At 34.8% G+C, this 17,625-nt stretch overlaps 1 protein-coding gene across 1 annotated transcript in view; it reads right to left on the bottom strand.

The window, feature by feature from the left end:
- Nucleotides 1-17,395, bottom strand: part of LOC122139369 (dedicator of cytokinesis protein 4-like) — a 46,949-nt gene extending 29,554 nt beyond the window's left edge. Inside the window, exon 1 of the mRNA XM_042736195.1 lies at nt 17,195-17,395. Coding sequence (XP_042592129.1) covers nt 17,195-17,237 — 43 coding nt within the window. The 5' untranslated portion in view covers nt 17,238-17,395. The remainder of the gene's footprint in view (nt 1-17,194) is intronic.
- Between the last annotated feature and the right edge of the window lie 230 nt (nt 17,396-17,625).

Below are 17,625 nucleotides of genomic sequence, written 5' to 3'. Positions count from 1 at the left end.
TTTCTTCGTATGGTTCCTTCATTTGAGGTGCAAACGGTTTCGCTTCTCTATTCTTCTATTTTCCACAATATCATCCTGATATTTGGCCTCTTGATCTGGCCATATTAAACTCTGTTGTCCTCAGATCTGAAATACACAGATTTTGCAGCCATATCTTCACCATCTCCAACACCAGAACCTGAGGACCAGAGAGTAAGCACCTCACTTCCTCTCTATCTTCACAGATATCATATTGTGAGAGCTGATGAATTAAGAACTGTCAAACAGATAAACATGTCAATCTTCAAACTATTTCCTAAAGTGTCAATCAACAAATAATAATCTATACTTCTTTTCATTAATATTTCCTTCTCATCAATGAATTAAAGGGATCTTACTACATGCAGATATTAATAAAATATTAATAATTCGTATTATTATTATTTTTATTATTATTATTATTATTATCATCATTAAATTATTATTATTATTATTATTATTATTATTATTATTATTATTGGTACTTATTTTCAATCATTTAAACAGTATTTTTTCCACAGCAGATTTCAAAATGAATATTTATCAATAAAATATTATTACTAAATGAAATAAATAAAAATGAAAAAATAAAAACACATAAATAATAATTATTAATAATTATAGTAGTAGTAGTAGTAGTGATGTCTTACATCCTTAGAAGCTTCTCCTTCTGTCATTTTGCAATGACTGGAGCCTTAGTAGTAGTAGTAGTAGTAGTATAATTCAATTTATTTAGTTTATTATTACTTAATTTATTAATGACTTATAATTATTTATTAATTAATTATGGGTACTTATTTTTATCAGTACAAATTCTAATTCAAGATTAATACTATAATAAGAATTGCTCTTGTTGTTTTGTTGGGGGGGCAGATTTAAAAAATGAATATTTATCAGTATTTATAATAAGTTTATCAAAATAAAATAAAATAAAATAATAAAATAAAATAAAATAATAAAATAAAATAAAATAATAAAATAAAATAAAAAAATTTAATAAAATAAAATAAAATAAAATAAAATAAAATAAAATAAAATTAAATTAAATAAAATAAAATAACTGAGAAATTGAGTCCTGAAAAGCTTTTGTGACCAGCCTGCCAAAGGCAAGTAAGAACAACCTCAAACTTGAGCAGGGTTTCAGCATCACACCCTTTAATATAGCTGAGACCATCGCCTCTGGAACAGGACACCCGAGAGGCCACAAACTCACTCTCATATGGGCAGTAATGACCTTTCTAGTATTTACTGGCACTGTGAACCAGACAACAGCTTTTGAGGTATGTTTACCAAGGGAAGACAAAATTTAAGGTTTAAACCAATCAAGTGGTGTTTCATGAACTGTTTTTATACATTTGCCTTTCATGTGGTCTTTGGTATTGGTCAAACCAGTCTTTCTAGAGTAGTAAATGTTTTACCATGACCAGAAACATTTCCACTGCTGCGGTGACCTTGTTTAACACACATTCATCTATGAGTGATGGCCGCACCCAGACAGAGATGTGAAAGAGAACACAGACCGCATCAGTCGCCCTCGTCTCTCTCACACACACACACACACACACACACACACACATACGTCATTAAATCCCCCACACTGCCTTGAGCTGTTAACACACACACTAACCAGAGGAAGGAATCCATATCTCATCTTTGTTATACACACTCATTATCATCACCATCTTCATCCTCACATCTGCTCACCGCTATTATTACAAACATCTCCATCAGCGACATGCTCTCCACCACAAGGGGTGAAGAACAAATTAATGTCCATCAGGAGAAAGGACATACATACATAAAAAAACAATTACAACAAAAAAACATAAATAAAATATGAGAAAATTAAATAAAGTAAAATAGATCGAACACAATCCAGTAATGATTTTGTGACGTAATCCACAAACCCAGAACTAATTCAGCCAATCTAATTGTTCACACAAGTGATTGACATGCTATATATATATCCAGTCAGCTGTAGAGTACTATGTCACTAGCTAAAAGGAGGACAGAAAGAGAAAACAAATGAAGTAAAACCTATGAGCGGGTTCACTTCACAAACCCACACTTGAGCGCACAAACACACTCAGCTCGCTTCACAAAGCAGTGAGACACCAAAGGCAAGAAACCAAGGAGAGTAAGACAGCGCTGAACAGCATGTGGACATGTCTGTCTCTCTCTCTATGTTCTAGATGGGGGACCACAGCACAAAGTCTTCGAGACCTACTGGAGCGTGTATCATCAGTGCAATAAGACTCCAAAATATACAAATCTGTGATTATTATTCAAAACAAGTGTCCATGCTGTCAGACAACGAAAGAAGACAAGCCAACGAGGTCAGATCAAATCAAAATGCACTAGTTAACCGTGCGCATGGTTCAGACTGGAGACTGCTGGTGTGGAACATGGCTGTAACAGGTGAACTCATCAGTCATGTGATGCGCTCGGCCATCCATATGTCCAGCAACAGACCGCAGAGCCAGTGTGGTGTTGTGGAGGCTGACGGGCAGCATGTGTTCGGACTGCAACACTGCCAATTACTGTCTGGACAGCTGCCCCAGTTACGGGTCAGGGCAACGTCAACATGAACAGCACTGAAAAACAGAGTGACGGACTTGCATGCAGAACAATTTAAGTAATACATGCAGATTTTCACATTATATTAAGAAAATAGATAGTAAATTAATGGCACAATGAGCAACAAGATTCGAGGTATCAATAAGTGTATCAGGTATCTTAATGCTTGTCAAATTGACTTTTGATTAAAATAAAATTAAATAAAAAAATAAACAATTAAATTGAATTATACATAAAATAAATCATTATAAAACAAAAAATTATAAAGAAAAAAATTTAACTGACAAAACAAAAAGATGTAGAAATACACATCTCACTGACCAATATTTTTACTTTAAACATTTGTCAAATTGACTTTTGAATAAAGAAAATAAAATTAAATTTAATTTAAATTATAAAATATGTAAAAAAAAAATAAACAATTAAATTAAATTACATGATAATTTTAAAAATAAGATTTTAATAAGAAATAATCATTAAATAATATAAAAATCTGATAAAAAAAATCTAAAATAACATAAAAAAAAGTATTTTTTTATTTTAAATTTAATTAATAAATTGCCTAAATTTGAGTCCTGAAAGTATTTATGACAAGTGCCTCATGAAGAATGTATATATTTTCTAAATGTAAAGACTGCAAAACAAATGTAAATAAATGCAATACATAAATAATAATTATAACAATAATAGTAATTATAATTATAATAATTCTGAAATAATAATAAAAACAAAAATAATTAAATTATTATAATATATTATTATTATTGTTGTTGTTGTTGTTGTTGTTTTTGTCGTAGTAAATTATAAATATATAAATATATAAATATATTATAAATAGAATAAAATAAACACAAATTGTTTAAATACATTTTATTTAAAAATATTATTATTGTTGTTGTTGTTAACATTTTTTTTTAAACAATTTCAGTTCTGCATATCAGATATTGAACACGTAAATAATCTTAATAACATTGATATCAACCATAAGTAATTCTTCTGGAAAACAAACAAACCAATAATAAATACCAGTCCAAAAAACCCACCAAACAAAGTACAGTGACATCAACTATAAAATTATTATTGGTCTTAGCAATCACTATACCAAAGTTACAAAACCCAGTGCCCAAGGATGTAGACTTGTGATCTTTCTATTGTGACAAAGGTAACTGTGGTCAGTGACACATAAACCCCCTTTGAGGGAGGAAGGAAGGCAGAATGAATGTTTCGTGGTTCGCTGGCAGCTGTAATGTGTTATCTGTATATTTTAACTCCAGGTTGCACAAAACCGTGTGCTGCTGTTTACCCATCCATGAGCAACAGCGAGGAGAAGCCAGAGAGAGGGAAAACATGAAGCATCATCAGTCAGGCATCAGCCATCATCAGCTCAGAGAGATCAGCTAGTCTTGTTATCATCACAATGTGAGAGGCCGCCGCTACTGAACGCCCCATCAGCATTTGTTTGTTCTGGCATTACACGCTCGTTCTGTCGAGAAGAACCACAAGTGTCTGGAGAACGTTTCTGAGGGTCGACATGGATCAGAGTACCACAATCATTCTCACCAAGGATTAAAAATACAGATTGACATGCTTGCATGCAGATACATAAGCTAAATAATAATATACCTGCAATTTTACATTTTAGAAGAAATCATATGGTGAAGTAATAGCACAAGAAGCTACATGGTTTCATCATTAATGTTATATCTGTAGCACAAAAAACAAATAAAATTAAATTTTCACTTAGTAAAAATAACTTTTTAAACGATTGTTTGGATAATTACTTTTTAAATGTGTAGAACAACAGTTAGACAGTCCACAACGAAGGATAATTACTTTTGGGTAAAGTGTGTAAACAACAGTTATGACAGGGGGCCTTGTCCACAACTGAGAGTGATCAGACTGTTTAACTTATAAATATATCAAGAATAATAATAATAATATTATTATTATTACTAACTTTATAACTAATAATAATATAATAAATAAGAGCAATAAATTATTACATTGTTTTAATTAATAACAATAAATATTTAATCAATAATAATAAATATAATCATTCTAATAGTTCTACTAATAATGATAATAACTATTGTTTATAAATAATAATAATAACTAATGATAATAAATAAATATAATAAAATAATAATAAATAAAAATATAACATAGAAGTAATAATAAGTAATAATAAAATCAATGTAATACTACATAATAATTATAACAACCTTGCATAAATAAGAAATTATTAATTAGCTATTATTATTTATTATTATTATTATCACAAAAAGATAAACATATTTTGAAATAAACACAGAAAACCACAGCTATCACACTTGACAGTCTGCGAACTCGTTCTGCATCTAGTGTGAAATAAACACAGAAAACCACAGCTATCACACTTGACAGTCTGCGAACTCGTTCTGCATCTTTTTTTGATATATCTGGGCTAAATATGTAACACTGGGTTTAAGTTTCCGACAAATTCCGAGAGGTACACCGGAGTCATCCAGCATGGCTTTCTGAGGTGGATTTATGGCCAAAACATTATACTCTTTTCCAAGTTGAGCTGTAAAGTGAAGTGGTGCAAAACACACAGCTAATGGACTTCACTCTCGCTCATTCTTTCCCTTTAATGGAGAATTTTTCATCCCACAACTAGTCTTAAGCCACTGGCACTGGCCAGAACATCTGCTTTAGCTTAAGAGAATCAATAACTGCCCTCTTCAGACTCCTATCCATCCTAATATTCCTGAGCTCTCTGGGATGCAGGAATAACATCACAACCAATACAGACGGTGCTTGCCTGTTCACTCCATACAAATCTATCCAATTCAGGATTATGCATACATGAAACCCACAGTGTTTGTTTTCAAACCTTCCCCGGAAAAAGGAGTCTACAGTGCACGCAGATAAAAACAATACACAAAAATTCACACATTAAAAAGCTAACCCCTAAATAACACACATTTTCAAAAACCACACAAAATGAGAGGTTTGAATGCCTGGTTGTTTTACAGGCTCATGTAGGATTACTGCACAAGGTCCAGAAAGAAAAAAAAACTGATAACCCTTGGTTCTTCCCCTATAAGTAACCAAATTTCCTCATTCCATCAGGGAACAAAAGACTTTTGCACATATTGGCTGCATATTTTCAAAAAGATAACAACACAGTAGAAAGTGTGACAACTAGCCCCGGTGTTTTTTAAAATGCAGGATTACAGATTCCAACTATAGACTGTAAAGTTTGTTGGGACAAACCTTTATGTTGGCCTGAGAAATCCTTGCCTGAATTTTTTAAATAGCTTTGTAAGCTATAAGTGTAAACTTATGGTGAAGTGGATGGAAAGAAAGAAAAAAAAAAAAAAGAAAGAAAGAAAGAAAAAAAAAAAAAAGAAAAAAAAAAAAAAAAAAAAAAAAAAGAAAGAAAGAAAGAAAGAAAGAAAGAAAGAAAGAAAGAAAGAAATAAAAAATAAAGAAAGAAAAACAAAAAAATTTACAGTGAAAACTGTATGTCAAAGAAAGAAGGAGAAAGAAAGAAAGAAAGAAAGAAAGAAAGAACAGCGAAAGAAATACAGAAAGAAAGAAACGAAACCGAAAAAAAGAAAGAACAAACCGAAAGAAAGAAAGAAAGAAAGAAAGAAAGAAAGAAAGAAAGAAAGAAAGAAAGAAAGAAAGAACTGTTGCTACAATGTTTTAAGATTATGCTAACATGAATAAAAATGCTGATGACCATGTTGACTTAAACATGCAATGTTAGAAATATTGCTCGCATGAATTAGCATGTTGTAACATGTTGCTAGCATTAAGTAGTATGGGGCTAACTTGATTATAACATTTTAAACATGTGATTAACATGTTTTAACATGTTGCTATCATGAATTAGCATGTTTTAACATTATGCTGGTGTGACTTATGTTTCTAGCACGCTTCTAACATTTCAGCACATGGCATGCTTAACGTTTAAATATGCCAAACTATGCTAGCATTAATTAATATGTTACTAGAAGGAAAAGCAGCAATATTTCTCAAATCAACATAATCAGGCTGTCTAAACAGTGTTTCTGCAACTAGCTTGGTTAATTTATTCATCCTAGACTCTGTATCTACTGAATTGATCGAGTGGAGCAAATGAAGGCCGAAAAAAAACAAATGTGTCCCAGTTTTTGGCCCAAAGTGGGTCAACGGCAGTCATTTACACCCTATAAACACATCAGTAACTGAATAAAGCTGATAGAAAACAGCGTGGCGCTTGACAGCTAAGGTGTGAAGGGTGTAAAAGTTGGCAGTTTTACAGAAAAGATGGAAGAATGTGGGGGAAAAAAAATGGAGTGTGGCCTGTTTTCCTACTTCCCACCACAAACACAACAGCAAAGCCTCATCTGTGCAAACATTTCACTTTTCCTGACCCGATGCATTATGGGAATTAAAGCTTTAGTGAGCTACTGTACTGTCAGTGCACCCAAAACAATGGAGTAAATACACTTGCATAACTAACAGCTGGGGTTGGGCTTGCCCCATGTAAATTTGAAGTGTTAGGTAGCTCAGCTGGACCGAATGCCCAACTGTCCCAGAATACCTTTAGGACAATGGACTCAAAAGCCAACTTAACCTCTTGTCTAATGAGGAGGGAGGCTGAAACCAAACACTCACGTCCAGATGGGAGGCTGTGGTTAGTCTCTCCTCTCTAATCCAGTTGGATTCTCACAGGTAAATGCCTGGGGGGGTCGTCCCAACCACAGCTTTTCCTTTGAGGGTACGGGGCGGTCATGAAGCATAATGGTGATATTCAAAAAAAATTATGAACCTGTGAACTTTGAGGTTAAGTTTCACTTCGAAGTTCATATATATATTTATATATAATTAAAAAACAATACATAAAAGCTATATTAGCATAATATTTAAATGTATATAAAATTATAAAAAAATGCAATATATAAATATGTTATATAATTATAATATGTAACTATAATGGATAAATACATACATATTTATTTTTATATATATATATATATATATATAATATATATATATATATATATATATATATATTATATATCATATCTATATATATCTATATATATATATTATATATAGATATATCTATATATATATATATATATACACATATATACACATATATAATATCATTTTTAAAAGCGCCAGTTGTAATAAACATATTGGCCTCCCACACATTCACTCATCTCACTGACATGCACATTAACACAAAACTGTGAATATGGCTGTGAATATGGAAAAAAATTACTCTAAGATTGCAGCAAGACTGCGGCATTGCTTTCGGTTGTGGTGGTCTACTTTTAAAAGGTGCCAAGTATTGTTTCACAGAAAACGAAATGTCGTGTGGTTTAACACCAGCTGTTATTAGAGGATGTCAAAGGTATGTGAGATGCAGCGTGCCCTATTTACATGCTAGTATTTACAGCATCTTTGCTCATTATGCTAACCCATCTCAGCTCTAGCAACTACAAAACTCAGACCAGCAGGGTACGAGGAAGAAAATATACTGCTAATGTGAAAGAGGTTCTTACTTATTTTAGACTAACTAATTGCATATGCAATAAACATCTATTGAAGTACTAATCAAGTTTTTGTACTATAGTTTAAGGATGCATAAGTGTATACTGAAATGTTATACGCTATAACGATTTACTTTATATAGTTCACCCAAAAGTGGTGTCATCATTTGTCATCATGTACTCACATTCATGTTGTTCTAAACCTATATGAATTTATTTTTTGTTGAACACAGAAGAAGATATTTTGAAGAATGTTTGTAACCAAACAGTTGCTGGTACCCATTGACTTCCATAGCTACCAGCAACTGTTTGGCTACCAACATTCTGTTCAACAGAAGAAAGAAACTCGCTCAGGTTTGGAACAACTTGAGGTTGAGTAAAGGATGACAGAAGTTTAATTTTTTTGGGTGAACTATTCTTTTAAATCCACTTCTACTCTAAAAACATTTGCTTTTTGACTTTTCTAGAAGCAGACTATGACTGTTTTGATCAATTCTGGTTGTCATCTCTCCTGGATGTCCATCATGAAAGAGTGAGACAGCGGAAGACAAACCATTAGGCCCGAGGCTCCCGTCATCATTATAAAAGAGCCGTCTGCATTTACTCACTGTACCATTCAACTCCCAGCAGGCCAAACGAGCCCAATTCAGCCACTTGGCCACACAAAGGAGATACATTACAGTCACCGTCGCTGAGTGGCATTTCATTTAAGACTTAATTTGCACCCTGAGGGAAGTCAAATAAGGACGCCAGGTGGAGGACTACCAGGGGACGAGGATCTGCCCCAAATATCTGGGTCTCCAGCTGATCCAGGCTGCTTTCTGTACTGGCCCAAAGGAAGAGCCCGACATGCACACCGCTGCAGCAATCCAGCATCGGAATGTGACAAATCTGTGTCATGCAAACATTTTTAGACAACATTTCTGTTTATATTTAACAAGAAAGACCTTGTTTGTGAAATTAACGTGTTTAAAGGGCAAAAGAAAGTGTCTGAACGTGAAACAAAGGGCTTGTAGCAAAGGAGGAAATCCCTGAATGCTCGTAAACTGTGTCGGATGCTGCTGCCTGAATGTTAAGCAGACCCCATTCAATCAATGATGAGAAGGAAAAAGGAGAACTTGCCTCTCCGGGCAAACTAACTTTAAATGATGAGAAGGGAATGAAAGTGATTCACTGGATTAGGCTACTTTAAATCCAACAGAATCTCTTTGCATGTAAGCAAAAGGCTTCAAAAGAGCAAATCATTTAGAAAGTAATGAATCGTGGAAGGAAATGCGAGTTTAGAGATATGACACGCTGTGCTGTCAGTGACTAAGTTCAATCAATCAGTCAATCAATCAATCATCAAAAAGAGGTTGCATAGTACAGCAATAAGCCACAAGTTACAGTTTTACCATGGTAAAGGGTGTCCATGTGGCGTTTTTTCTCTAAAACCCATTAACCATGGTAAAAATCACTAAACACACATCATCAATTTTATGCTTATTTATAAAATGTATTGCTAATTTATAAAATTCTGGAGGCAGTAATATGATACAATATATTATAATAAAATAAAAGATTGCATTTTTTATTATTTTTAAACAAATATCTTTTAAAAATTTAAAACTATATATACAAATAATTAAATATTTTTTTATATAATTAACTAAATGTGATTATACAGAAAAAAAAATCAAAGTCAAAACCATCTGTTTTATAAAATGGCTTTAAAAAAACCTAATAGAAGTGAAGTTTTAGAAATTTAATTTAATTCTCCTAAATCATTAAATAAATGTACACTCAAGAACCTAAAGTGCATTTATTCATGAACATGTGGTCTCTCCTATTCAGTAATGGCCATAAAGCAAAACAACTGCACAGATGACTAAGTCTCAAATCAATGAGGTCAATACAGGTTCACATGATGCATAGCAGACTTATTAACAATCAGTGGGGTGTTTATTAGCACTGTTGTCTACATATAAGAAATGCATTAAGTATACCCATTCCTGGTCTTACTGGGTGTAAAGTGATCTAGATATAGCACATCATCACGTCCACGAGAAAGTATGGCAGCTAGTCTTAGCGAGACATGTTAAAACAGTGAATTTGGTGTGGTTGCCTTGACAGCAGCAGTCAGGCGAGGATACGAACGCCGTATCGCACCCCTGACAGCTTAGATAACAGCTAATGGCCTCTCAGGTCCACTTTCAGTTTGTTTTCCCCATGGACAGAGCGGAGAAAATCTGTCGAGACATGTACATGTCAACAACCTTCAACAACAAAATAAAAAAAAAAATGCACAACCAATCCCAACCAAACTAAAAAGAAAAAAAAAAACCACCCACCAAAGAAATAGATACACCAAAAAAAAAAAATATTTTGTTATCTGTGCTGGCCCGCTTATCTTTTCCAGTTGCTATTTTTTCAGTAAAACTCAGCTTATAGTTTATGGTGACCACATTGGACATCTTGTAAAAGAGCAAAAAGGCACATTAAAAATACCATAAAAGTAGTCCATACGGCATCTATCAAGGCTTCTGAAGTCATACAATAGCTTGACAAAACAAAAATCAAATAAAATGTTGCACAAGCAACACTGACATTTGATTTTTGATGTAAATGTGGGAAACACTGAAAACATCTTAAATTTCCTCACAAAAGCTATTGGGAGACTTCAGAAGTGCACAAGCCACACAGACCATTTGTACAATGCTTTTACGGTGTATTTTTGATCTTTTTGTAGTTTGTCAGACATTGGCAATTTGTCATAAACTTGCACAAAAGATTGAGAAATTTTTTTTTTTACTTTTGCTTCTCACAAATAAAAAAAAATATATGAATTTGGACCAACATGACGGCGAGTAATAATAATTTCTGGGTAAACTAATTTATGAGACAAAACTGTTAACCATTAACAAAACCAACCAACCAACTGTTAACAAAACCATTTCACTGCTTGTCCCTACATTTCACTGCTTGTTGTATGCCATATAACTTGTACGTGACAAATAAAATCTTGAATCTTGTTAAACAGAGCCAACAATGTAATTATGATGGAAAATGGGAGTTCTGTGTGCTCAAATACTTACATTTTCAGTGCTGTCAAAATAACTGTATGTTACAACAAAAGTCTTATGCATCAGCCAATAAGCACAAACTTATCAGCCGATTCCAGTAATTATAAAATGCCAAATATTGGCCTTGGTGATATATCGGATGACCACTACTCATCAGATTGAATGGAACGCTATACGAAAAGATTCTTATGGAAATATTCTACTTTTGCTTCTCAAAGAACAACATGATGGTGTGTAAACAATGCAAATGTTAATTTTAAGGTGAACTATAATATTAACATCAGACATTTTGTAAACACATACATTATTACACATCATCTACATACACACCCATGACAAAAACATAACACGTATCATTTGGGCTCACCAAAACTACAACATAATGACACCCCAGCACCTCTGTAAGCCATGTTTACAGCACCTCGTCCCTCATAAGAGGTTTAACATCAGGGTAAGGGCGAGCAGAGATCACAAAACCATCTTAACAGAGGTAGAACAAGCTGTTGGATACAGGAAACTCCAGGCGTCAACAGTGAGGAAAGCGGCTTAATGAGGAACAACTCGTGGGTATGAAGAACACGGAACAGCTGGCAAAAGCTCAGCATCCCGTGTCTAAACATATGATATGCAGACAACAAAATGCTTAAACAACAAAAGTAAAACAGTTCTGGATGTAAGGATATTGTGAATTTGGAGAAGAACTACCTGTCAGGCAGATTTTGGTTAGAAATTCTATCAATATAATGAAAGTATATGAAATAAAGTAATGCTCCAAAATGAATATAAAATAATCATAGACGTGATTTAAATTAGGGCTGTGCAATTAATCGCTGACGTGATCAGTAATTAAATCTCCATCAAATCCGGTTCCGTGATTGGTAGTAAATTGCCATCACCTGCTTTCAGATGGAGTGGCATTTACTACACAGAGCTGTAGTTCACTGACAAGCTAAGCAATATCGTGTTCATAATCGCAGATGAATTGCATTCAATTATTAACGAGATATTGCCTAGCTTGTCAGTTAAACTTTAAAAAATGTATGCAAACATGTAAATTGCACATAATGTAGTATTTAAATTAACTTCTAAATGATAAAAATTCTATTTGTTGTCAAAATATAATCTTTTACACAGCTCCTCTCATAACGGATTTATTTAAAAATTAAATAATTAAGACATCACTAACAGGTAAAGTAAAATGTAACAAGTATGTAGTCTAATATTTCGTGATATGCTCTTCTCTAGACTTAATTTATAGCGCAATAATGAGCTGTGGACACTGATGACTTCCTGAGGTAAATGAAATGCTACGTGACATTTTGTTTACTAGTTGTTTTATTGACATCTTTCTGTGGTTGAAACGCTGCTTGAGCGATTAAATTAGGCATGAGATGTTCATTCATGTTTATTTTGGGTTAAAACTAGTAGTAAAAAGGAAGGGATGACTACGCCGCCATTTGAACAGAGGCATTTATACAGCGATCTGTCGCGCCACATCAAAGAGCGCCAAAATTACATTTATTGTTTGAATTTCCTGAAAAAAGGTCATAAGTTGAAAGATTAGACTTTGTTTCTTGTCAAAACTAACAATATATAAAACTGGAAATTTCCAATGAAGTTAAAGCAATGTATTTGTTCGGTATACATGCAAAATTTTACTGTTACACCCCAAATAAATCTACAGTATCTATCTATCTATATATATATATATATATATATATTCCACATTACTAAAGAAAGACAATATATATATATATCTATCTATGTATATATATATATATTAGTCCACATTACTAAAGAAAGACATGAGGGTGAGTAATTGATGTCAGTATTTTCATTTTTGGGAGAACCAGTCCTTTAACAGATGTCTGTGAAAGCTGTATAGTGCCGTCTGAGCCAGACACCAGCAGCCCCCTTCCTGCCAAGAGCACAGATAACGAACGTCCTTCTCTTTACATCCATCTCTCCCCATCCATCTCACGCATGATCCCTATTCACACAGAAGCCTTTTCCCTGCATTAATGAAGCATTCAGCGGCACACTTAATTAAATCTGCGTTCCAGCTCCCGACTGTGTATTAATAATCTCCCTGTTTGTGTGCACCCTGAACGGGAGGTCAAAGGTCAGAAGGATTATGAGGTTGGGGGGAGTGTGCCTAGTTTAGGATCAATAAAGGGATTTGTACAAAGAACCAGACTTCTGTTGCAAAGGGTGGGGGATTGTGGTTTGAAGAAAGGATCTTGTCTTTGCAAGAGACTCTGTTCCTATCTGCCCATCTGATTGTTTCACGTATGTGTCCATATCAACAGTTATAAGAGGTGCGAACAGATCTTTAGGTAAGGTATTTTGATGACATCTCATAAGCTTCTGGATTATACAGCCAGGTAGATGGCATAAGCAAAAAAAAATATAATTTATTTTTTTTTTTTTTTTTTTAACTCAAACATTGATTGGTTGAAGCTAATGTGTTGCTATGCAGTTGCTAGGGTTTTCAGGGTGGTAGTTAAGACATTGTTTACTGGCCTGAGTTTGAAAAAAAAACACTATGATATTCTGCCCTCTACATATTCAGAAAAACCTACATGAAAAATGCCAGAACATTGGAAGGACACAAATTGGAGTAAAAGTGTTGGTTTTCCACACAATAATCCTGTGCACATTAATGTGCATGTTATGTATGCGTTAATATGTAGAATATGTGTGTGTTATTTGCCCATCTGGAGGCTGAGTCATGACAGAAATGGGATGGGATCTCCTGACCTCCTCCCAGGTCCTTCTAAATCACTGTGTCAGCTCCTTTGGGGGCGTGGCCTGTGAATGAAGAGGCAATTACATGCGCTGAGGTGTTGAGAAGCCCCGCCCCCTCAGATCCCTCAGCTCCCGTCGTTACAGAATATTTTCTATAATGAAGGAATGGCCCACTTCCACATCAACCTGCTAATCCCACAGGGCATCGCACAGGGTGGTCACTTCCACACAGCGTTAACCCCCCTCGCCTGCTCCACTGTCCCGGGGGATTGAATACTATAGGAAACAAGGGCAGCACGACAGCTAGCCCCGGGCCAAACACACATTCATGAAAACACACACTAGAACATCCCAGTCAAAGCTCTTCTGGGCTCACTGAGCATTCAAGGGCACTTTAGACGGCACCCCTCTGGCGGCTCTGTTCCAAATCATTCATGATGGGCTGTTTGCTTTCTATTGAGTGCATCTCAAAAAATGTTTGGGTTATTTCTCACCCAAAATATTTTGTCACATCACTTTTTTTTTCAGCATAAATAAAATTCTGCACAAGATACAGATACTGCAAATATTTTATTTAGATTAGATTAGTAATTTTTCCACACTACAGTAATGAGAATTTAAAGAAGGCTAATGTAGATATTAATATGTAAATATATAATAAAATTTAATTACAGCAAAAAAGACACAATGAATTGCTGCATTTAAATGTGTACTTATTTTATATAATATTTACTCAAACTTCATTATTGACAGAAAATGTACAGTTACTGCAGGCCAACGGCAATAAAATGCCAAATATCAAGCAATTTACTAAAGGTTTTAAAAATATGCTCCATTTTCTCTATGCACAATGTGAAATTTCATATATTTTTAGCCTTCTGTCTTATTTTGATTTTGGTGTGAATTATGATCCAGGCATGTTCTTCCAATTCTTGCAATGAAAATACAGTTGATATAAATCAAACATAAATACAAGTTTAAATTTGATTTTTGGTAAAAGAAAAATCATGCGTACGTCATCATGCGTGACAGTAAACACTGTCAGCTTTAGCAACGGGGTGGTTTTTTTTAACTCAATGAGGGGGCAGAGGGTTTTTTTTTTAGCATTTCTAAAAATTGGTAGAACAAGGCAGACTGATTCATAGAAAATATCCAGAGGAGCTTAAATAGTTTCAAAAGTTAGTCATATTCCACCCTCGATCTATTTCAGGCTCGCAGTTAATCACATTTGTCTTGTGAAATGAAGACAGCAAAGGAAGAAACGCACACAAAAAAGGTTCAGACAAAAATGTGGGTATTTCCACCCATTCAGCGTCTGCATCTGTTTCCTCAAATGCCACGGCTGTCAAAAACAACATTAGGGCAAAAAAGATCCTCTCTTCTTATTTACTGTTAGCAGGTAAAAAACCTTAAAGGAGGGCCATTGAGACTCTTACACAACTTGGATTTTCAGACATTGCCTTGATTTAATTAGCTGTAATTAATCCAATTGAGAGCTAATTGGCGTCTTATTGCAGTGACTGTGGGGGTTCATTCATATTTCATCAGTGGCTGAGACAAATTCTACACTACTTTACATACGAGCACCGCTCGCCAGCCTCCAATTAAACACTAAAACATGGATTTTGTTTCTGGAAAAAGATCAAATGCAAAAATATGAAGCCGCTGGATATAAAACCCAAAATCCCTGTCGTGGTGTGAGTCCCACTTTAAAGTAACAGATGCCAAGATGACAAAATCCTCAGAGAAATCACCATAACTCAAGACAAGAGCCCTGAAGAGAAAACATTTGGTTTCACTCTAACAAGCATTCTTTTGCCCACAGATTTGGGTCTCATTGTTAAAATCTCTGAGCTCTGAATACATTTATCACACCTTGACCAGCTGGCAAAGAACCAACAGGAAATGCTAAGTTCACCTAGACAGCATGACTGAATAAGTAATATAATTATAGTGCATTTTGTATTACAATGTATATTTATTACTGACGCAAGACAATTATTTTGTTGCACATCAGTTCATCTGTATAGGCTTTTATTTTAAACATTAATTTTTTTATTTATTAATTTCTTAATCGTCATCTTTAGTCCAAGACCACAAAAAAACTCATTGGCCTTGGCTCATTTTCTGTGAAGGACATATATCAGAACAAAGTTTCAGTGACCACTCACTATACACCCCCCTTCACACTCTTCAGGATGTTCCTGTCCTGTCCACTGCACCGGGGATCATAAAAGCGTGGAAATTTTAGGTCCTGTGTACCTTCACTCTGTCCTCCAACTGACCAGCCCCATTAATACCACTCGTTTATGTGTATTTGTATTTGTGTGTGTGTGTGTGTGTGTGTGTGTGTGTGTGTGTTTGTGCGTGGGAGAGAGAGTCTGTAAGAGTGTTTGTGTAAGTGTGAGTTTTGTGTTTCTGCCCCCTGCCATTCAACGTTGTAGCACTTGAATACAAAAATGTGATCCAACAAAGGTAAAGGAACCATATATGCTGTTTATATTGCTTGTGATTGAATATTGGGATGAAGTAAACATCTGTTGAGTATTTTAACACATCATTTTTAATTGTGTTGAATTAAAAACCACAAAGGGTCCACCAGACCCACAAACATGGGCTGAGTAACAAAAATATGAACACCACACAAGGGTTAATTTGTCAAAGGTGCAAAACCTCACTTGACCCAATCTCTCCAAATGTCACCAATCCCGCATATCAGCATGCATTTTACTTTCAACTCATATACGCAAGATAAAACGGTAATCTCAGCAGAGCAATAGGCTTCATGAAACTCAAAGATGATGTTGGCATACAATACATTACGCATAATTCATTTCACAGATGCTCTAGGATGAATGACAACACAGCCCACAAAACACATTCTCCGCTTTTCATTTATTTACTCACTAGCACTGATTCTCACAGTTGTACTGCACTCTTGGTAAAACACGACTGAGGTCTCGAAAAGAAGAGTAAAGGGCAAACCCTAGTAAAGGAAATGCACTATACAGGACGTGAATATGATTAAATTGGTGCATTTCCACTCAGTAACACACCGCGTGTGAAACAGCATACACTCAAGCAAAGTCCCGAGACACTTGTTTCTTTTCCAAACATGTGTAACCAAACCAAGCAGGTTTCGCGTTAGGAACACAAACAAGCAAACAGTGTGTGGAAGCGATAGCGCTGTGTGATACAGCACTGATTCAATAGTAACAGACGCTCAGAGTCGCCCGAAGAAATAAGCAGCAAACTTACCGACTCCGTATTTCTCGTGTTCCGTGGGAATCCACATATTCATGGGGTTTGTTGAGAAAAAAGCGTACAAAACAGCGCGCTGTGCAGTGCTGGTGTTAAATCACTCATTCGTCCAGATTCACATCTTCCTCTCGGGCAGTCATTGTTCAGACCGCTCGAGCGATCAACTGCGCTGCACGAGCTGGGAACGCGGCGGCGCGCGTTTAGATGAAGCAGTGCGCGGCCACTTGCAACTGAGTAGCATGATGGGAAATGTAGTTTAGGGACAACAATGATAGTGATTAGACCAGAGAGGTTTAATAATAAAGATTTTATTTATTTATTTATTTATTTATTTATTTATTTATTATTTGTTCGTTTATTTTATTATAACCATGACATTTTATCGGAACCAGTAGTTATATCAAGAGGATAAGCTTTCAGATTTTTAT

This window comes from Cyprinus carpio, chromosome A4, assembly GCF_018340385.1.
Source record: "Cyprinus carpio isolate SPL01 chromosome A4, ASM1834038v1, whole genome shotgun sequence".
NCBI classification, from domain to species: Eukaryota; Metazoa; Chordata; class Actinopteri; order Cypriniformes; family Cyprinidae; genus Cyprinus; species Cyprinus carpio.
The sequence above is the reverse complement of the archived record's forward strand: the minus strand, read 5'-3'. Positions and strand labels throughout refer to the sequence as shown.